The following is a 22,234-nucleotide window of genomic DNA, read 5'->3' on the forward strand; positions in this document are numbered from 1 at the left end:
GGGCTACGGCTCTTCCGGCACGCCCCTGCCGGAGCGGGGCGCACGCGTTCGGTATCTGCGTCGGGGAAGGAGTCTCTTGTCCCTCCGCGCGGCCCGTTCCGCCTCGGCTCCCGCTGCATTTAGGCTGACGTGTCTGCAGTTCTTCGGCGGCTCGGCGAGTAGGGCCGTGATGGCGGATGCCTGGGAGGAGATCAGGCGGTTGGCGGCTGACTTCCAGCGGGCGCAGTTCGCCGAGGCCACACAGAGGTGCCGACCCTCCCTCTCCGTTGCGGAGTCCAAAATAGCCCCAGGGCAGCCACGCCGTGATCTGAGGCCGGGGATTCCTGGCTCTGGACCCCGCACTTCCCCCTCTGTGTCACCGTTTCTGGCTTCTTCCTCCTACCATAACCTGGATTGCAGTTCCAAGTACAGTTCTCGGCGGTGAAGCCCGAAAGCTACTACGGCCCGGAACCCCCCGAGCCATGCCCCAGCCAAGAGCTGGCGCGCCCCGCCTTTTTGATGGCCGAGACTGGTGACTTCTAGCTGTCATGAGAGGGTCCCTCTGATCCTTATTTACCCGTCAAGTCCCTATGGCATCATTAACTATTACACATTTCCTGACCTAGAATAAGCTGGAAAGGAGAGGCTAACGCCAAAATACAGTACTTAGAAAATGCTATGTTGACTCTAAACATTTTGCCTTTGTGTGCACCGGAAGAGTTGTGCTAGGCCAGACCCATGGTCCCATCTGTCATTTTTAAGGACTCCTGGACACTGGCATTTCTTGCAAACCCAGAAACCTTGGGGGGATGTGTCCTGGGCATCCTAGCTCTGCTTTTTAATGTTACAGAATACATATACAATGTTAATAGAATCCTTTTCTATTCGTTGACTGTCTATTACCTTTGATGTTTTTGTGCCTTCTGGGGCTTGAAGACCTTTATTCCTTAATACTGTATTTTGTAGCACTGAGAGCAAACTAGGGCAAATGCTTAAGTGCTTGGATAACAGTTGCAGTCATGGTTTTCCTAGGCCATATCTCCTGCCTACCGACCAATAGTAGTAGTGAAGCAATCACACACTTAATTTAAAAGAAAATTCTGGTTTGTTTGGTTTTTTATTGAACTTAAACTAGAAATTGAAGTAAAAGGGCAGGGTTTTTTCCTACCTAAATTACATGTCCTCACTTTTCTATTCAGATTTGAAGAGTAGAAGCAGGCCCAGGGGAGAGAGCAGACTTGAAATTCTGTAATAGAATGATTTGTACCAATTAGGTACATGATTTAAGCTTACGTAAACCTGCTTGCTCCCAAGAGGGTTTTTTTTTTTAACTTACTGAATCAGTATGGTTACACTAATAAGAGATACAGATTTTGTAATATAGAACCTAGGGACTCTTCACCCAAACTTTTTTTAAAAAGCCCATTTTCATACGTTGTTAATTTTGTTAAGCACAAATGTACCAAGTTCATTTTTAAAACTTCTTGTGTCTCTCAGGTTGTCAGAGCGGAACTGCATTGAGATTGTGAATAAATTGATTGCTCAAAAACAGCTAGAAGTAGTTCACACACTTGATGGGAAGGAATATATTACACCAGCTCAAATTAGTAAAGAAATGAGAGATGAGCTACATGTCCGAGGTGGTAAGTATTCCTTATTTTTTTCCTCTGGTTATTTGGAAGGGAAAAAACAACTTAAAACATAAATAGTAAATTATTTGGAGGGTATAGGACACTCTTCTCAGCTGTTAATATAAAAATCAGCCTTAATATTTTTAATAGCTTCGGGTAAAGGTGGTCATATAATTTAAAAGAAGTCAAATATTGTCACCTTACAAAATAGCATCTTTTATTATTATGAGTTATGTGTTCTATATGTAAATTAATCAACTGTTTCTTTTTTTTAAATTCAAAAGATTTAATTCATAAGCAGAATTAAATGTACAGAACTCTCTTTATTTTTTATTTTATTATGTTATGTTAATCACCATACATTACATCGTTAGTTCTTGATATAGTGTTCCCTGAGTCATTGTTTGCGTATAACACCCAGTGCTCCATGAAGAACATGCCCTCTTATACCCATCACCAGGCTAACCCATTCCCCCACCCCCTCCCCTCTAGAACCCTCAGTTTGTTTCTCAGAGTTCATAGTCTCTCGTGGTTCGTCTTCCCCTCCGATTCCCCCCCCTTCATTTTTCCCTTCCTACTATCTTCTTTTTTTTAACATGTAATGTATTATTTGTTTCAGAGGTACAGGTCTGTGATTCAACAGTCTTAAACAATTCACAGCGCTCACCATAGCACATACCCTCCCCAATGTCTATCACCTGGCCACCCCATCCCTCCCATCCCCCCACCACTCCAACAACCCTCAGTTTGTTTCCTGAGATTAAGAATTCCTCATATCAGTGAAGTCATATGATACATGTCTTTCTCTGATTGACTTATTTTGCTCAGCATAATACCCTCCAGTTCCATCCATGTCGTCGCAAATGGCGAGATTTCATTCCTTTTGATGGCTGCAATGTAATCAACTGTTTCTGTTCACAGTCCGTGAATTTAGTGCATGACTCGGGAGGGTACTTAGCTATCTATCATCAGGTGGTAATTATGAAAGGAGAACAGAGATTTTAAAGGATTATAGATTGTTGATAGGGCTATACTACCACACTCTTTAAAAATTTACCTTTAAGTATTTGCAAATTAGGAAACAATATGGTGCTACACCTGTTATAATGTAGGAAATGCTATTACAGGTACATGAAGTTTTTGTTTTTCTTTGTCTTTTTAAAATGTGAACAAACTACTGAGCAAATTTGAACACTATTTGATTAACATAGAAGCAACTATGAAAATACCTCTTCATTAGATGTTATCAGATACACCCTTGGTGTTGGTTCATCTTCCTGCATAATGCTAAGAAAATATCAGGTACAATTTGGAATACTTGACAGATTTTCTTTTGCCAATAGGTGGAAATCTTCTCATTTCAAAAATTTAAAAAGTTCATCTGAATTTAGTTGTATCTCTTTGGTCACAGTTAGGTAAATTGTGAAGGGAGGTAAATCTTAAATCAATAGGTCCGGCCGGCCAACTTGTGAATCGGTTGATGTTCATTATTGGCCTGATGTGACCTAATGAAACTTCAAAAGTAAATTATTGCCTGTGCCTTCAGTATAAAGAATTATTCTGCTAATGGTTTGTATTTGAAAACATTAATTATTGTGGCTTTATGTCCTTTGTAGAAGGAGGACTTCGACTGCCCAAAATGTAAATCTGTCGATATTTACAGTTTTTGGCTTGTGTGTACTTACATGTAAATATGAAATCAATAAATGTCTTTTCTTTAAAGGTCGAGTAAACATTGTTGATCTGCAACAGGTAAATTTTAAATTTATAAAGTTTTTTCCTTTCTCAATTTTTTGGTACTATGACTTAAGTATTCACTAATACTGGTATCTTATTTTGTATAATGTTTGTGAAGAAATAGTTTCATAGTCCTCACTAATACATTTAATCAATTTAATAAGTTCTGATATATTGACTTGATTTAATAAGTTCTTCTTTCTCAGTTATTTACTTATTCTTTACCAAATAAACTCATAGTTGTCATTTTATGTAATTACAGGGTTTATGTAATTTGGAGAGAAAAATAACTGTATATGCTTTTAGTATATGGAAGGAATAGGGAAATTTTTTAAAGTAGAAGATATTTTTAGAACATATAAGTGTGCATGTCATTAGCAAGGTACACTATATTACAAGAAGTTGGAAAATCTTGTGTAAATTGTGCCTGTTGTATGAAAATGTAGCTTCTTAATGCAAACTTTCCTAGCAAGTGAAAATGTAGTTGTTCAGAAATGAAAGTTAATAAGCAATAAGCTTCTAATTTTTTATTTGAGACTTTTCACAATATTTCAAATTAATTTGAAATTCATCTAAGAGAAAGTAAGTTTTTAAAAAGGTAGTTCTAATATGTAACTTCAAACTCAAGAAACAATATGAACTTATCACTAATAGAATTTTATTTATTTTCCAGGTAATTAATGTGGATCTGACTCATATTGAAAGTAGAATTGGTGACATTGTAAAATCAGAAAAACATGTGCAGCTAGTGTTGGGACAACTGATAGATGAGTAAGTACAGTATTTAAGAACACTTTTTTTTTTTAATGTTTAAATTTAGAACAATTGTGACCAGTTTGGCATTTTGTTTAGAACTCTCATATGCTGATTTTCATCGTTGAGATCATTGTACTTAAAAAATAAGTGCTTAATTGGATGGAGTACTTGGAAATAATAAAAACTTTAAATTTTTTTGCCTATTATTTTAAAGCAGCACAAAACATAATTTTTACAGTCTTTCCTGTATGATCTTAACTCTGAAAGCAAATTGCTTCCAAAACTGTTAATGAAAAACGATTGCAGGAATTTACATTGTTAAAAAAAAATCTGAGCATTTATCATTTGGTTGACCTTATATTTAGTTGCATTGATAAGAAAAAAAATAATTTTCAGAATATGAGTCATGAATCGTGTTTACCTAAACATACCCTATTCATTATTTTGTTGGCATATATTATTGCACAGAAATTAAACATAAAAGAGGAAAATCATTACTCCTAATTTTTTTTTTTTTTTTTTTAACTCTTAGGAACTATTTGGATCGGTTAGCAGAAGAGGTAAATGATAAATTGCAAGAAAGTGGTCAGGTCACCATATCAGAGCTGTGTAAAACCTATGATCTTCCTGGAAACTTTCTGACACAGGTATTTTCTCTTAATAGTATAACGTCTTTTCAGATAAATAAAGAATTTTAATTGGAAGAAAAAAAACTAGATTTTCTTACCATTAATTTTTTTGCAAGTATTTGACTATTGATGTTGTAGCAGTATATTTTGGGGATACTTCCTGTACATTGATGGCTCTGATTAGATCATTTAGAAATGATTATTTCTTTGTTCTTAAAATAGTTTGACATTTTAGAATTATAGACATTTCTTTTGTGCCGTGGAAAGTGCACAGGCTTTGGAGTTAAACAGACTTTGATTTGAATTCATGTATGCCACTGTTTAGTTATTCAGTGTTAGGAAAATTATTTCACTCTTTTGTGCTTTAATTTACGTATCTTTGAAATGGGAATAATTATCTTTTTCATAGACTTTAATAAGGTTATATATATGGTGTAGCTAGTGAGATGTCTGGCACAACGGAGGTACTCAGTAAATGATGATTTTGTTTTGTATTTATTGGAATAAATAAGAGAAAAGCCAAATCTCTTTTTAGGTGTATATCACCTTAAGAAAATTCAGCTTACAAAAATTTACCGAACCATAATTGCGTGAGATTAATTTATAATACAAACAGATTTACTGACCCATTTTGAGAGTGATTTCCTATTATTACATCTAAAATACCATTTGAATATAGACCTATTTTATGTAGCATTTCAGGAGCCTTAGCTCTATTTTAAGTGAGCAAATGTATTTTAATCACAGAAGGTCAAAAAACGTACTTTTAAAACATTTTTTAAAAGTATCAGAACAGATCCAAATGATTTCTTATAAAACTGTGCCATTGATACATTTTGTAAATATGTATGTTTTCTTAACATTTTTCAGTTCTAGTTTTTCTGAATATCACAGGCAGTATTCTAAAAGCTCATTAAGAAGTTTTTTGAAATACATTTTTATATATCAGAAAAGTATCAGCCAGGCTGCCTTGAGTAGTTTTAACTCATCTTAGGATGTGAAATATGTCCAGACTCCTTTCAGATGTACCTAACCCAGTCATAATATAGCTGTGGAGAAATACTCTCTTGGGATTTCCAGGAAATTATGCTGTCTGCCAGTAGAGATCTCTGGGCACCAATAAACTTGTTAATATTTGCATCAGAGAAGAGAACTTTTTAGGTCTTATGTTTCCCTAGGTTTCAGAATCTTGGAATAACATTTATTTTACTCAGTGCTAGAAGCTCCAGATAGGGTCTTCTTCAAGACATGTATATGTCTTGGCTGCCTGTATGTTTCAGGCTGCCTCTATCTAGAAAATTGGTTAATCAGGCACTTTTACTTTACATTAGAAGTAGCCCTTCTTAGCAAGTAGCAAAGCCTTTTAGCATATCAGCTATATACTCACTCAATTCTTAATTCTGCTCTGAGATTATGAAGTTTCCTAGACCCTAAATCTTCATTTTAGCTTATATATCCTATGAATTTGTGCTTGTTGAAATTTCTCAATCATATGGATAATACAACATCAGCGAGCAGCATGACTTTATTAAGACTCTACAATTATATACATATAATTTTATTCTTTCAAATTAATAAAAATTTGCATCTTTACCCCAGGCACTAACTCAGCGACTAGGTAGAATTATTAATGGACAGATTGATCTTGATAACAGAGGAGTCATATTTACTAAAGCTTTTGTAGCTCGACATAAAGCACGCATCCGTGGACTGTTCAGTGCTATTACCCGGTAAGCCTGTTTCATTTTTTTTAAAGCCTGTTTTAAAATATGTATATTTTTACATATCTTTGGTCATGGTTTGCTTTTTATTTTTCTATCAGCTTTTTTCCTTTTCTTTCTTTCTTTTTTTTTAATTAAAATCTCATGCAGGACCCTAATTTTTTAGACATATAGAAGGGTTGGTAGCTTCTGTGAAACGGGAATGGGGATTCCAGAGCCCTAGAATGTAGCCAGACTCTCTCCAACCCACATCTCCTTCCACTCCCCATGTTAATCACCCTCATGACTCCAGATGCGGGTCTACAGAACACTCAAATCAGTATAGAAAGTCATCCTGGGATCATGGAAGGAGCATGCAATTTAAAGTCAGAAGTCCTCAGGCCCTAGCTCTATCACACAATAACCATGTGAGCTGCAGCAGATAAGCCAGTCACCTAACTCCTTTGAGCCTCAGATGGGACTAGATGATTTTAGAACCCTTTTTACCAAATGACATTCTACAATTCTAATGAATAACAATATTCATTTCAAAATCACTTGAACTTTTTCTAAAGTAAGAATTTCTGAAATGTTTGGAGCCTGAGTGACACTCCAATATGGAATTAAGAAAACCTACATTCTTAATTATCTCCTCTCTCCTGTGTCATTAACTTTATCTCAGTGGTTTTTGGGTCCAGATTTCTCCCATTTTAAAACAATCAAACCTCTCTCAACCCCATATTCCACTCTATCTGCCACCTTGTTCGTCCCTTTCCTTAAAGTAAACCATCTCAAGAGTTGATGTCTGCATTTACTGTCTTAGTTTTCCTACCTTCTGTCACTTCTCAACTCACCCATCTGGCTTCTACCAGCTTACAAGGTAATGATGTCAGTATCATGAACTCTAATGGATACTTTCTGACCTTGTTTTACTTGACTTGGCAGCAGCAGCATTTAACTCCAGTTACATCTTCCTTCTTGAAATGTTCTCGTTCCTTTTTTTTTTTTTTTTTTTAAACATCACATTTTACTGCTTTCTTTTTACCTCCTTTGGCTGTACCTTATAAGTCACCTTTTCCGGCTTTTCCTCCTTTCCCTAGCCTTTACAGTTTTCTTTCAGGCCATCTTTTCTTCTTAGTCTGGCACTGTCTTCCTAGGTGACTTTACCTTTCTTTTAAATTTCAGAATCCTATTGCCCACACAGCATCCCTACTGAAATGTTTTACAAGTCCCTCTAATTCAACATATTTAAAATAACTCACTGTCCCTGAGCTACCCCACCCTACCCCACCTGAATTTATTCTTCCACTTGTGTTTCCATTTTACTAGTAAATGTTATTAATCCAGTTGGTTTTGCCAGAGTCCTGGGAGTCATCCTTTACACCATCCTTTCTTTCACTATCCCCTTTTTCAGAACACAAAGGCTTTTGAATTCTGTATTCTAAATATTTATGTAATCTTTGTGTGGCATGACCATTCACCCCACTTCAGTCCATTTTTTAACTAGACTATTTTAGTAGCTTTCTAACCAGTCTCCCTTCTTTTACTCTTACTACCTTCTGGAACATTGTTTTACATGGTAGCCACAGCAGTTTCTTTTTGTCATTCAGCAAATCAGAAGCATTTATTGAGCATCTAATACATGCAAGGCACTGGTACAAAAGACTAGGTTAGAGGAGAAAGCTTGCTAGTTAGTGCAACCATTTTTTTTCCTTTTTTTTTTTTTTTAAATCATCTCACAATTACAGAAAAATTGCAAGAGAACCTTTTTTTTCTGTCCATTTGAGAGGAAGTTCCTAACATAGTATCCCATCACCACAGATACATTAGTCTGTATCCTACAAACAAGGGCATTGTCCTATATAATCACATAACTATAATACAAATGTCAAAATATTGACATTGATGTATTCCTGCCATCTAGTCTTCAGATCTCATTCATGTTTTACCAGTTTTCCAGTAATGTCCTTTACTGTAAAAGGGCCCAGTTCAGAATCACATATTGCATTTAATTGTCATGTCTCCTCAGTCACCTTCAATCTGGAACACTTACTTGGTCTTTTTTTACTTTCATGACCTTGACACTTCTGAATACCACAGGCCAGTTATTTTGTAAAATGTTCAATTTTGCTTGTCTGCTGTTTTTTCATGCTGATGTTCAGGTTATGCATCTTTGACAGGAATGTAACCAAAGTGATTCTGTGTTCTTGTCATTGAATCCTAGCAGGGGTATACAGTTTAGATTTTCTAGTTACTGATGGTGTGCATTATAACTTCTTAATAAGGAGGTATCTGTTAGGCTTGTCATAAAGCTACTTGTTTTTCCTTTATAATTAAGTATTTGTGGGGAGGGCAATTTGAGATCTTATAAGTTACCCTGTTTTATATCAAACTTTCAGTTTATTCATTTATTTAAATCAGTATGGACTCATGGCTCTCTAGCCATTGGATTAAAATCTATTATTATCATTATTTAGATATTTTTAAATTGGCTTTGATTTAGCTATTGGCCCACCCTTCAGGCTGGTTTCTGTGTCCTTTCAATATGACCCCATCATTCTTGGAGCACTTCTCTTCTTTCTGGTACAAGAAGTTGTAAGCTCAGTTTATACTTTCTTCTCCCAAACCTGGAATCAGCCATTTCCCCAAGGAACCCTGCCTGGTTCTTTTTAGTCGAGTATACTATTTAGAAACCAAGATCTGGACACTTAAATTGCTTATTGCTGTTTGGTCATCACTGCTCCCAAGCCTCTCAGCAGACAAGTTAGGGGATACACAGACACATGTGTATCCACCCCCCTTTTTATCTATATTTTTGTATTTTTATGTTTATCAAAAACCATGAGTTCACACTTGATACTTCCAGTTCCCATCCAAGCGCCCAGTTAGTTTTGTCCTAGTTTTCTCCTTTTCCATATTTGCAGCTCCCTTCTCTGACCCTGAGAAACCTAGTTCCCATTATCCTTAATATACTGTTGACCCTTGAACAACACAGAGGTTGGGGTACCAACCCCCACACCGCAGTTGAAAATCTGAAAATAACTTTTGACTCCCGCAAAATTTAACTACTAACAGCCTACTGTTTACCAGAAGCCTTACCAGTGACAAATAATCGAGTAACACGCATCTTTTGCATGTTATATGAATTCTATACCATTTCCTTAAAATGAAGTAAGCTAGAGAAAAGAAAATATTAAGAATATCATAAGAAAGATGGGGTGCCTGGGTGGCTCAGTCAGTTAAGCGTCTGTTCAGGTCATGATCCTGGGGTCCTGGGATCCAGCCGTGCGCTGGGCTCCCTCTCAGCAGGGAGTCTGCTTCTCCCTCTCCCTCTGCTCATCCTCCCCACTTGTGCTCTCTCTCTCTCTCTCAAATAAATAAATCTTTAAAAAAAAACCAAGATTATCATAAGAAGGAGAAAATACATTTACAGTGCTGTACTATATATATATTTTAAATATCTACGTATGGGGGGCCTAAGTGGCACAGTTGGTTAAGCATCCTACTCTTGGTTTCAGCTCAGGTCGTGATCTCAGGGTCCTGAGACTGAGCCCCGTGTCAGGCTCCACGCTTGGCACGAGTCAGCTTGGACTTTCTCTCCCTCTCCCTCTGCCCCTCTAGCCTGTGCTCATGTGCTCTCTCACTCTTTCTCTCAAACGAATAAATAAATCGTTAAAAAAAACTCATGTAAAGTGGACCCGTGCAATTCAAATCCACGTTGTTCAAGGGTCAGTTAAATTTACTTATTTGAGTGATTCCCCTTTATGTAACTGGTTTCCCGTTGCTGCTGCAGCTCTCTTTCCCATGTGAATGCCCTCCTTTCTCCACATTGGCTCTGACAGCCTGCACCCTCCTAACACAAGAAACTGGTTAGCAGTTGTTGTTTCTGGGAGAACTGGGTAACTGAGTGATAAGAATGAAGGGGGATTCAGTTTTGTACCTTTTTTGTATTTTTATTTGTTTTTTTTTTTTGTACTTTTTGTACTATATTTTGTATTTTTTGCATTTTTATTACTTGGTCAAAAAATAAAAACAAAATATGTTTTTCTATTGACAGTTTTTTTTCTTTGACTATTGCGGTGAGTGTAGTTATCATCAGGTTCGGCAAATAATATTTTTTCTGACTCACAGTAGCCCTCAGTTTCTCTGTGTAGAGGTACTATGCATATGCTCAGCACCTAATTTAGCATAAAATAGCAATACTGTAAAAAAAAAAAAAAAAGCATGAGGGCAAAACAAATTCTGAGCCTCAAAAGATGTTGCTAGGCTGTGTGACTCCCAGATAGTTTCATTTAATGTACCATATCATCATATTTGTCTCTTAAATATAAGGAACCCCCCAGCCCCCACTTTTCTGGTCTAACTTCAGAGAAAACACCTGCATCTCTGATTTTAAAAGGGTTTATATTGTTGTTATAGGTAGCCAAAAAGAAGATCAGGAAATAGAACAGTGAGATATATAGGTATACTAAACTACATTGTATTCCAAATTGAAATAAAATTCAACAGCTAAGTTTTATTATACAAAAAAAAGCTAGAAATTTTGTGCAGTTCAATTAAATATTTACTGAAAACCCAAATTAAGTTATGCACGCAGAAATTTTACGATAAAGTCCTTCAAAAATGTGTTCAGGTAGAAGGGAACAGAAAACAAAAAATAGAACTTGAGAAGATTGTAATAATTATAAGATAAACAGAGAGCAAACTTCACCAAGCACTTAAATGGACCTTATTGGTTTGGGGGCTCTAGATAATTTAGCTGAAACACTAGGATAAATTAATTTAATAAAAAAAAAATCTACATTAGAATTTGATAAAAATAATAATTTGCGCAATGGCAGTATCGTAGCCAATGAGGTTTGTCCGAGGCGCGATTATTGCTAATTGAAAATAATAATTTAGCCAAAATTCCCAAACACAGGTGTTTTAAATATCAATTCATATTAAGACAAATGTTTCTGCTCTCCCAAGTTTGTCATAGAGAAAATTCATAACATCTTAAATAATCGACAGAGAATTGAGTACTTGGAATAACTTAAAAGTCTCTTAGGTATATGCATAAAAATAGAAACATAGACTAAACCCAAACCAGAAAACAGGCATAATTGGCTTAAAATGAATAGGGAAAAAATATATAGTCATAAAAAGAAAGTCTGTGTTTTCTTTATAATTTCCCTTACTTAAAAAAAAAAAAGATAATTAGAAAAGCATTCACAGGGATCTACCCAAAAGAGATAAAGAGATATGTCCACACAAAGACATGTACACAAATGTTCATGCAGCATTATTTATAATAGCCCCAAACTGGAAACAGTCCAAATGTTCATCAAGTGATGAATGAATAAAAAATGTGGTATCTCCATACAGTGAAATGCTATTCAGCAATAGAAAGGAGTAAATACCGATTCATGCTTCATCATGCATGAACCTCAAAATGATGCTAAGTGAAAAAAGCCAGACATAAGAGACATATATTGATTCTATTTATATGAAATTTCTAGAAAGGCAAATTTATAGAGGCAGAAAGCAGATCAGTGGTTCTCTAGGACAAGGGATGGAAGCAGGAATTAACTACAAACATCTGTGAAGGAATTTTTTAGGTGATGGAAACATTCTAGACTTGAGAGCTATAGTGATGGTTCCTCAACTTTATAAATTTATTAAGATGCTTGAATTGTATGTAAATTATACCTCATTAGAGCTTTTTTTTTTTTTTTTTTTAAGAAACACAGTCATTACAGAAAATAGTGCTAAACAAAAAGGAGCATTTTAAGTGGATCCCTCCCAGTCATCTACCTAATCTGGGAATATATCGTTCCAGATTCCTTTCACTACATGTGTGATTTCACTTTTCTTCAAAAACAGAATCAGATAACATTCACTTGACTCTTCTTAGGTGGAGAAAGAGCCTCCCAGAGAGAAAGAATAGAATGAAGAAAAACGAACATAAAATAAAAGCAGATCAGGTATCATTAAATCTGAGGTGGAAATTGGTGAGAAAGTGAATTGTTCCTGGATTGTGGATACAAATCAATTCCCCTGGAATTTCAGTAGTGTAATTCTGATTAAGGATGTAAAATCTGGTATTATTTTTGCCTTCATTTTTTTTCTTTTAAATGGTGTTTTTCATAAACTAGTTATCCTAGTTATTTTTATAATTCATAAATATGTGTAATTCTAGAATGAGTAAGATCTTTTTATTTCTTTCCATAAAGGCCTACAGCAGTAAATTCTCTCATTTCAAAATATGGATTTCAAGAGCAGCTGCTTTACTGTGAGTTTGCTTTAAATTATATGTCACTTAATTAGCTGCTGAATAGACTATTAATGTGAAACTTACTAATTTTTCATGTTTTGACTTCTTTTAACCTTAAAACTTACATAACTAAAATATTTCTAGTTGAAAGGTTTCCCTATACCAATTTTCATGTATATATCTATCTGTTATATCCACCAAACATTTAGTGTTGGCTACCCCCAAAGGAGTAGAATGAAAAACAAACTGTGTGTGTCTGTAAAATACCGTTATGCATATATATTTATAGAGAGAGATTTAAAATTGTAGGATTAAAGAATAATTTTCACTTTGTTTCTTACAGATTCTTGCTACATTTTCTAACATGAAAGTAAACAGTGTTTGTCTAAAAAATTTTTAGAGGTGCCAGCCTGGCTCAGTCAGTGGAGCATGCGACTCTTGATTTCAGGGTCATGAGTTCAAGCCCCACATTGAGCGTAGAGCTTACTTAATTAATAAATAAATAAATAAAATATTTTAAGAAATAAAATTTTACGAAGAGGATAATACTAGTAAAAATATGTTTTTAGCATTCAAACAGCATTGTAATATCTCCACAATAATCTTGGTTCATAACCTATGTTATGTGTGTGTTTGTGAAGCTCTTACCAGGTTTTGAGGGGTTTTTTAAAGTCTTGCTGGAATAATTTTTAAAAACAATGACTTAGGGCGCCTGGGTGGCTCAGTTGGTTAAGCGACTGCCTTCGGCTCAGGTCATGATCCCCGAGTCCTGGGACTGAGTCGCACATCGGGCTCCCTGCTCGGCAGGGAATCTGCTTCTCCCTCTGACCCTTCCCCCTCTTGTGCTCTCTCTCTCAAATAAATAAATAAAATCTTTTAAAAATAAATAAATAAAAACAATGACTTAATCTTTTGGCTCAGATATCTGTGCAAATAGAATTAAAATGAAGGCTGGAAAAGAAATTCATGTATAAAACCAAAAGTTCGTTTTAATTCACTGTATTTTTCAAAATATGCAGTTAAATTTGGATTTTTTGTTTAATAAATTTAAAATTAAAAATGTAACATATATTGGAATCTACTAATTGGAGATTGGTGGGATTTCATGTAAAGTTCTTCAAGTAATTGATAACTTGATAACTTTTATCTTAATTTAGCATGGATTTATGTTGTACAGCCACAAAATTTAAAATTATGTGTTGCAGTCTGTTGAAAAATCTAGACTTTTCTAATGTATCCTAATTTACTCAGCAGCGAAATCTTGCAAGCTAATTTTTATTTGTGATAAAGACTAATTTTCATAAATGTTTCTTTGCCAGTCATCTTTTGACTGTGCTTTCTGATTTGCTTAGAAATAACTCCTTCCTATCTGCTTTGTCTTTTTCAGGGGATTTTGATATTTAAACAATAAAATGTTTAGTTAAATGTTATGGTTTAAATAAAAAGCATATATTTTATGTTAACGGCAGTACTATCCAGTTCTCAGACTGGCATCAGTCTTTTGATGATGATGATAGTGATTAATGATGATGCTGGTGGTGGTGGTGGTGATATTTAGTTAACATTTGCTGAGTGCTTATTATATGCCAGCTACTGTTCCGAGCAATTTACTTGAATACCACAATTCTTGGAGACACTTACTATTACCCCTATTACATGGCTGAGAAAGTGGAAGCATAAGTAAAATGACTTGCCCAGTTTTTGTCAGCAAGTAGGTGACAGAGTTGAGATTTGGACATAAAGGGTGTCTAGATCCAGATCCATCCTCTTAACCACAGCATTATACTTCTCTTTCATGTGCTGCAATTTGAACAGTAGAAATGTAATAACATAAAAAAACAGTAGAAATATAATAACTTTTAAAAACTTTCATGGCTTTATTTCACACAATTGACTCTAATGTGATCCAGGTGTCTTAAGTTTTCTAAATATGAGAAACTTGAACTTGGAAACACTTACTGATTGCGTATTATCTATTCTCCAAGTGTTTAGTCATCCACTTTCAAACATATCATAAAATAAATAATGGCAAGGTTTTTTTTCCCCAAATTACTCTAACTAAACTATTAAATGTTAATGTTAACCAGTTACAGGTTCAGCACTTTTAGCTAGTTGCCAGAATTTCCTAAATTTGTGACCTGAATATTCTCATAAATGGCAGGAAAGTTTTGCCTAAAATATAACGTCTTCATTTATGCAATTTAAACTTTAAATTGCTTTTTTAAAGGGTAAGAATAACTAAATTGTGAAATAGTATTTTACTTTTTGACATTTATACCTGCTCTAATTTATTTGTATTTGTTTGGTTTTGTTTTAAGCTGTGCTTGAGGAACTCGTTAATAGTGGACGTTTACGAGGCACTGTGGTTGGTGGGAGACAGGATAAGGCAGTGTTTGTCCCTGACATTTACTCCAGAACACAGAGTACTTGGGTGGATTCCTTTTTCAGGCAGAATGGCTATCTAGGTAACTATTTCTTTTTGTCTTTGAAACTAAAACTTCTTCCTAATACTGCACACATTCTTAGAAAGTATTATATTAGTGCTGGGAGTACACACATGCTCTGCTATTGACAGCAGCTTTTAATGGTTCTCTTTGAGTGTAAAAGTAGCCAAATTACACATTTTTGTTGGTTTTGCAACTGAGTTTAATTTCATAGTTATTGAACAGTTGTAATGTAGAAAGGCCAAAATCTGGTATTGATTGTTACCAGTCTTCCAGTGATATGATACTATTACAACTTCAGGTATATTTTAAGTCATGAAAAGTAATTTTATTTATTATATCTTATATTTTATGAAGTTGCCCAGTTATTCAGATACATTTTCTTCAAATACTTTATTTTGGCTATCAGCTTTACAATGTGCATTTTTATTAGTCATCCACTTCTTCAGAAAACCTGAAGCTATTCTAGCTTCTGTTTCTGAGGTTCTCTCATTTGGATAAAGTAGATCGACTGAATTTAATCATTAAAACAATTAGCAAATATATATGCATATGTGTAACATATATATTATGTATGTACATGAGCTCACTTAGTTTGATCAGTTTCATAACCCAGGTCAAATCATGTAAGAGATCAGTTGCTTTCTCAGTAATAAACCCGTAAGATATTAATGTTCAAACAGTTTAAATCTATGCTAGAATACTGGGTTTCCCTTATGTTTTCTTGGCTTTCTGTAATGTACTTTTCAGTTTCTTCAGCCATGGACTTGGATTAGAACTTCGTTATAATTAATTTTCTTAAATATGATTATTTGGGGGCAGAGCATACAATAGTTCTCTCCAATAACTTTAATGGCTGTAAATTTAAGTCCTTTTTTTTTTTCACTTTTGTTTATATGCTAAGTCTAGTTTATATGCTAAGTCTAGTTTAAATTAGACTAGGGAATTACTTTGTCTTGAGTTGTCTGATACCTTTAGTTAACTGTAATAAGCAAAATAAATTCCAGATTTTGTTTCTTTACTTATAAATTATTATATTCTCCTTAACTCCTGTTTCTCCTTTTTTGATCTATAGTTCTCATGTTTCCCTTTGACCCCTCAATTAAGGAGGGTGTGACATAGCTGGGATTGAGGAAGCATTTGAACTAATTTTTCTACAGCTATGTTTAGTAATAAAAATTTGGGAAGGTAGCCAGCCGAGCCGCCTAACAGGAAATAGGCTGTGGTACATTTCTCTGCTTTATTCTTTAAACAAAACAAAACAAAAAAAGTGCATTCACAAAGAATAGGTGTTGGTAGAACTTAATTTTTCTAAGACTTCTAAAAGATATGAATGATTGACAATTCTGTTCCAATGTATTCTATTCCATTTCTATTTGTGATATATTTCTAGAATTTGATGCTTTATCCAGACTTGGAATCCCAGATGCTGTGAGCTACATAAAGAAAAGATATAAGACTACACAGCTCTTGTTTTTGAAAGCAGCTTGTGTTGGTCAAGGACTTGTGGATCAGGTGGAAGCATCAGTAGAGGAAGCCATCAGCTCTGGAACATGGGTTGATATTGCAGTATGTTTTATCTTCTTCTTGTCAATTTTTCTTTAAACCAATGACCACTGATATTCACTAGTATGTGGTCATTTTAAGTATTAGGATACACAAAGGTAGTCTTGGCTTTGTAGCCAAATTCTAGTGGTCAGTGTTATAGCAAAAACAATCTTAATTATGCTTAGAGACTTTATAGCTTTTGAGGTAGAATGACCTTTTTTTTTTTTTTTAAAGATTTTATTTATTTATTTGAAACAGAGAGAATGAGAGACAGAGCATGAGAGGGAGGAGGGTCAGAGGGAGAAGCAGACTCCCCGCCGAGCAGGGAGCCCGATGCGGGACTCGATCCTGGGACTCCAGGATCATGACCTGAGCCGAAGGCAGTCGCTTAACCGACTGAGCCACCCAGGCGCCCTAGAATGACCTTTTATATATGGATAGTCAACATCCAGAATTCCATAAATCTCCAACCAAATAAGCAAACAATGTAACATTCTTTTCAGGCCTGCCATTGAAGTTGATGAGATTTCTCACAATCTTATCCAAGCATTTACAACTTTACTGGCATCAGGCATTATATAGTATTTGTGTATCCCTTATCCATTCATTAACCTCTGCTCATGTATTAACATGAGCTGCTTTAGCCCTGGTAGTGTTTTACTTCAGTGTTCAGTATTGACCTGCCTTTATTATGCCAAAGAGATAAGTGTAGGTGAAGAGAAAGAAACAAGAGGCCATTCCATTATTTACTAGTCAGGGCAAAGTAGAAAATTACTTGTTTTGGATACACAAGTTTCCAGAGGTTCCAGATTTTGGTGTTCATTTATTCATTCAACAAATTTTAAGTACCATCTGTGTGCCAGGAACCATTTTACTTGCTGGGAATGTGGTGCCCACACAAGTTTCCTAAGTGGAGATAGTTAATGAAAATGGTAATTTCAGATAGTCCAAAGAGCTAAGAAATCTGTTTTGGAGGTAAAGTTATCAGGACTTGATGGTGGTTTGTTTGTGGGTTTATGAGAGGAATTGAGTGTGACATGTAGGTTTGGGTCCTGATCAGCTGCATGGAGAACAGTACCATTAATTGAGATGGGGGAACAATGGAGAAGGGTGGGTGGGACCTAGGTGTTGGGGGGTAGGCGGCTGCAATCAGTGTTGTTCTGGACATGTGGAATTTGAGATGCCTATTAGGCATAAGAGCAGAGATGTTAGGAAGGCAGTGGGCATATGACTCCAGAGCTCAGAGTGATGATGAAAGCAGAAATATAATTTGGGAGGTTATCAGCATAGAGATGTTTCTGAAGGCCACTGGACTTAATGAGATCACCTAGGGAGGGCATATATGTGTAAAAAATGGTTTGTCTCTATGATACTGTATTTATACTTGTTTTCATTTTGTTTCTGATTCTAGCCTCTGTTACCCAGTTCTTTATCAGTTGAAGATGCTGCCATGTTGCTTCAACAGGTGATGAGAGCATTCAGCAAGCAAGCTTCAGCTGTAGTCTTTAGCGACACTGTTGTAGTCAGCGAAAAATTCATAAATAACTGCACAGAACACTTCAGTGAACTGATGCACCAGAAAGCTGAAAAGGTATGCCAGATTTCCTTTCCCTTACTAATCTTAACAGGATTTTCACATTAGAATCATCTGACATCTTTTGAAAAATGGAGTATGCAGCATATACCCAAAAGTGAACACTGTGTTTCATGCATCATTTTCCTTTAATGCATCATTCCTGTCTTTTTCTTCTTGATTTGTTTTTCCCCTTCTTCACTCCCATCAGCACATATAAGTTAGAACTTAGGGAGCTGATTTTATAAATTGAAATCATATAAATGAAATTATACACTTCACAGTTAAGTCACCTAAAGGTATTAGTCCAACATTAAAATCCACAAAAATGGTATCTGTGGATTATAGGCATATATATACAGTATATCAATCAATCACTACACTATATATTTACTAAATCAGGTAGAGCCTTATTAATTTTACCTATTTGGGATGCAGAAATGGGATAACTTACTGAGGAAAGAAATTGTTACTATCAGAAATTGATTAGCTCCTCAGAACAAGTTCTGTCAAAATGTCTAGAAGCAGAGGTCCTGCCAGGCCTGCTTTAATGACCTAAATTTAATTCATATTTCTAGTTAGCAGCCCCATCTACTTATAAAGCCTACTCACAGATAGGTGGAACAAGCACATTTATCTTAGACTGTTAATAAATCCGTGAGAGCTTATTAAGTATGTAAGTAATTTGTATTCCTCTCTATTCCTTTTAAGCTCTTTAATAGTTTAAAAAAAGAGAGAGATAATTTTTTATGTCTTGCCTGCCAGGCAGCAGAGAAGAGTAAAAATACATAGGATTGATACCAGTACACCTGAGTTCCAGTCTCAACTTTTTTACTCTCTTTGACTTTGGACAAATAGATCTCCAGTTTCCACATCTTCAAAGAAAGGGTGATGATGCCTCCTTTCTAAAGATAAATTTAAATAAAGGATGGATGTATACAAAATGTCTAGCACATATTAGCTCCCAGTCACTAAATGGCTACATTATTTATTTACACTAAAATAAAAACATGGTCATCAATTTTTATTTCTTTGTGCTCCTCCCTGCAACTACAAAAATAATTTGAGGGAAAAAAATTGATTCTGTTGTTTGAACTGTCAACATTCTAAACATTTTTCTTCAGGAAACCAAAAAGGAAATGCTTTTTTAACATGAAAATGTGCTTTTGTCAGTACAGATTTAGAACCCTGTCCCATGTTGAAAAAACAGTTTCTGAACATGGAAATAGTTCAGAAAACATAGCTTTTTATGTTTTTTTTTAAAAACATAAATTTTTAAAAAGCAGAGATCAGGAATGAGTCCAGAGGAAAAACAGTTTATATGATTTAAGTGTGCCAACTCATCCTACATGGTTGTTCTGTTAGGGTGAGGGATGGAGATTTTGTTAATCTCAGTTAGCCAAGTGGCACTGGACTTGGAAGCCTCAAAAAGAAGAAGAGCAAGGTCACCTAGTGAGCAGTGGTTAAAAGAAGCCAAATCAGCTGAAGAGGTTGCATCTGATGTGTGATCAGTTTTTCAGGGACCGGATAGGATTTTTCATTATTTGATCACAGAATCAAAAAGTTAAGAACAGCAAGGGAAGAGACTGATCTTTGGCAAGGAGAAATAGTTTCAGAGTGGCAACTGTTGGACCTGGCTCTATAGTCCTTCTTAGCAAAGAGATCGAACAAGAATAATTAGGATGAGTAATAATAATTGAGTATGTAAATAACTTTTATTTTATGTTTTCTGTAATGCCATATATTTTTGCTTACCAAAAACATGTTTTATTTCAGGAAATGAAAAATAATCCTGTTCATTTAATCACTGAAGATGATCTGAAACAGGTCTCCATTTTAGAAAGCATTAATACAAGTAAAAAGGATAAAAAAGATGAACGAAGGAGAAAAGCAACAGGTAATAAATTATTATTAACCAAAAGATTCAAAGATGAGTTTTATTTGTTGCAGTGAACTCTACATTTATTAGGCCCTTTGAAGGGGATTTATCTTCAACTGTTAATATTAGTCAAATCTTTTCTTAATGAATTAAATTTATTATGAAAATGGAAATATTAATGGTTACTTATTCTTTTTTTATTTTGTGAGAACTAAGTTAATTTCATGACCTGGCCCATGTCCCATTGTTTGCCCCCTCACCGTCTATGTTCCAGCCCAGTAGCCTTTTTTTTTTTTTTGATTCTCAGATTTGGCAAGTTTGTGTTTACCTGAGAGCCTTTGCATTAGCTATTCCCTCTCCCTGAATGTTCTCTCTCGAACTTCAGGTAACAGATTTCTTCTTCTAATTCAGAGCTCAAGTTTAAATGTCAGTTCCTCAGAGAAGCCTCCCTCACCACCTGGAATGGTAGACATGGTCACTCTCCATCATATTATCTTCCAGTCTTTTTTGTATCGCTTTTATCACTGTCTTGTGTTTTATTGTTTGGAAACCTTGTCCATCTCGTTTATTGCTTCCCTAGTCCTTAGAGCACTTGTTGGTGTATTTTAGATGTTCTATAAATTATTTATTGAATGAATGAATTTCCCAAGGAGATCTCATTTCTGTTTTTTTTTTTTTTTTTTTTTAATTAAGAATCACTGGAAATTATTCTAGGTAGCACTGGTATACTAGTAACTTGCATTTGGAAATTAACATGTGTTTTCCATACTTTTTATAGTAGGAACGATTTTATTAGTCCTACATCAGAGTTAAAGAAACTAGATATTCAACATGTTTCATTAATATACCTATATTGAAGATGTGTTATAAAAACTTCATTTTTGTTGTGGGAATTCACTCTGTTTTCTTTGAGATTGTTTCTTTCCTCTTCAAAAACCTTTTTCTAAAATATCTTTCAATTTTGATACTTTGAAATTTCTCTGTATTTTTCTGGGAAAACCATACTCTAATAAATCATGGTAGTATTCACAGCCATGCATATTTTATCGTATTATTTGAAGATATGCTTATAAATTCACCTTAAGCCGTTGGTTGCACTTATGTCAGAATAGCTAGTCTGTTTTATTTCCTTCTAAAAATTCAGAGTCATCTGGTCATCATCTCAAGGATAGTACTGTCATATCATAATAGTTTAGATATAGTGCATGGAATAATGTCAGATTTAAATGTTTTCCCTCTGAGAAATTTATTGCCAAATGTATGATTTTGAGAGAATTGTATTTTTCTTTTTTTTTTATTTCCAAGGTTATCTTTTTTTATCATGTTATGTTAATCACCATACATTACATCATTAGTTTTTGAGGTAGTGTTCCACGATTCATTGTTTGCATATAACACCCAGTGCTCCATTCAATACATGCCCTCTTTAATACCCATCACCAGGCTGACCCATCCCCCCACCCCCCTCCCCTCTAGAACCCTCAGTTTGTTTCTCAGAGTCCATAGTCTCTCATGGTTCGTCTCCCCCTCCAATTTTCCCCCCTTCATTCCTGCTATCTTCTTTTTTTTTTTTTTTTTAACATACAATGTATTACTTGTTTCAGAGGTACAGGTCTGTGATTCAACAGTCTTACACAATTCACAGTGCTCACCATAGCACATACCCTCCCCAATGTCTATCACCCAGAGAATTGTTTTTTTCTATCATAAAAGCAAGGGAAAATAAATTATTAGAACTTACAATTATAGGACATGATGAAATTTAAAGGAATTGTACTTAGAACTTAAAAAAATCTGTAGTTTGTATGTCATTTTACTTTATGGAAAATTAATCTTTTATGAAGAAATATATTTTCAATATTTTTCGGTGTTTCAATCCTATTATTAGATAAGTATTCTATTTTGTTGAATTGATACTTTAAATGTAAATATGTAAAGCAGAGAAATATCTCAACAACATTACTTTTATTTACAGTGTTTTAGTTTGTCTCATAATTTGTATTTTTTTCGTCTTTCTTTAGCCAATAGGTGATTGATAACTATATTTTTCTACTCATCCAACTTAATATTCATGGTCAGCATTTATCGAGCTCCTTTTAATG

The 22,234-nt window shown here is 34.9% G+C and overlaps 1 protein-coding gene and 1 non-coding gene across 3 annotated transcripts in view; both read left to right on the forward strand.

Moving 5' to 3' along the window:
* The first annotated feature begins 85 nt into the window (after nucleotides 1-85).
* Nucleotides 86-22,234, forward strand: part of UFL1 (UFM1 specific ligase 1) — a 31,639-nt gene continuing 9,490 nt past the window's right edge. Inside the window, exons 1-11 of one of the 2 annotated variants that reach the window (XM_006727559.3) lie at nucleotides 86-246; nucleotides 1,477-1,622; nucleotides 3,334-3,362; nucleotides 4,021-4,118; nucleotides 4,636-4,750; nucleotides 6,332-6,462; nucleotides 12,648-12,706; nucleotides 15,007-15,153; nucleotides 16,526-16,701; nucleotides 18,092-18,271; nucleotides 20,030-20,150. In XM_006727559.3, the coding sequence (XP_006727622.2) occupies nucleotides 170-246; nucleotides 1,477-1,622; nucleotides 3,334-3,362; nucleotides 4,021-4,118; nucleotides 4,636-4,750; nucleotides 6,332-6,462; nucleotides 12,648-12,706; nucleotides 15,007-15,153; nucleotides 16,526-16,701; nucleotides 18,092-18,271; nucleotides 20,030-20,150 (1,279 nt within the window). In that variant the 5' untranslated portion in view covers nucleotides 86-169. Of the gene's footprint in view, nucleotides 247-299; nucleotides 1,083-1,476; nucleotides 1,623-3,333; nucleotides 3,363-4,020; nucleotides 4,119-4,635; nucleotides 4,751-6,331; nucleotides 6,463-12,647; nucleotides 12,707-15,006; nucleotides 15,154-16,525; nucleotides 16,702-18,091; nucleotides 18,272-20,029; nucleotides 20,151-22,234 lie in introns of those variants that run through there. The other variant, XM_081828675.1, reaches the window with a different exon arrangement.
* Nucleotides 11,256-11,391, forward strand: LOC115941595 (U4 spliceosomal RNA). The gene has a single exon (XR_004076329.2). It is a non-coding gene; the product is annotated as a U4 spliceosomal RNA (small nuclear RNA).

This window comes from Leptonychotes weddellii, chromosome 8 (genome assembly GCF_054177405.1).
Source record: "Leptonychotes weddellii isolate Sample4059 chromosome 8, ASM5417740v2, whole genome shotgun sequence".
NCBI lineage: Eukaryota > Metazoa > Chordata > Mammalia > Carnivora > Phocidae > Leptonychotes > Leptonychotes weddellii.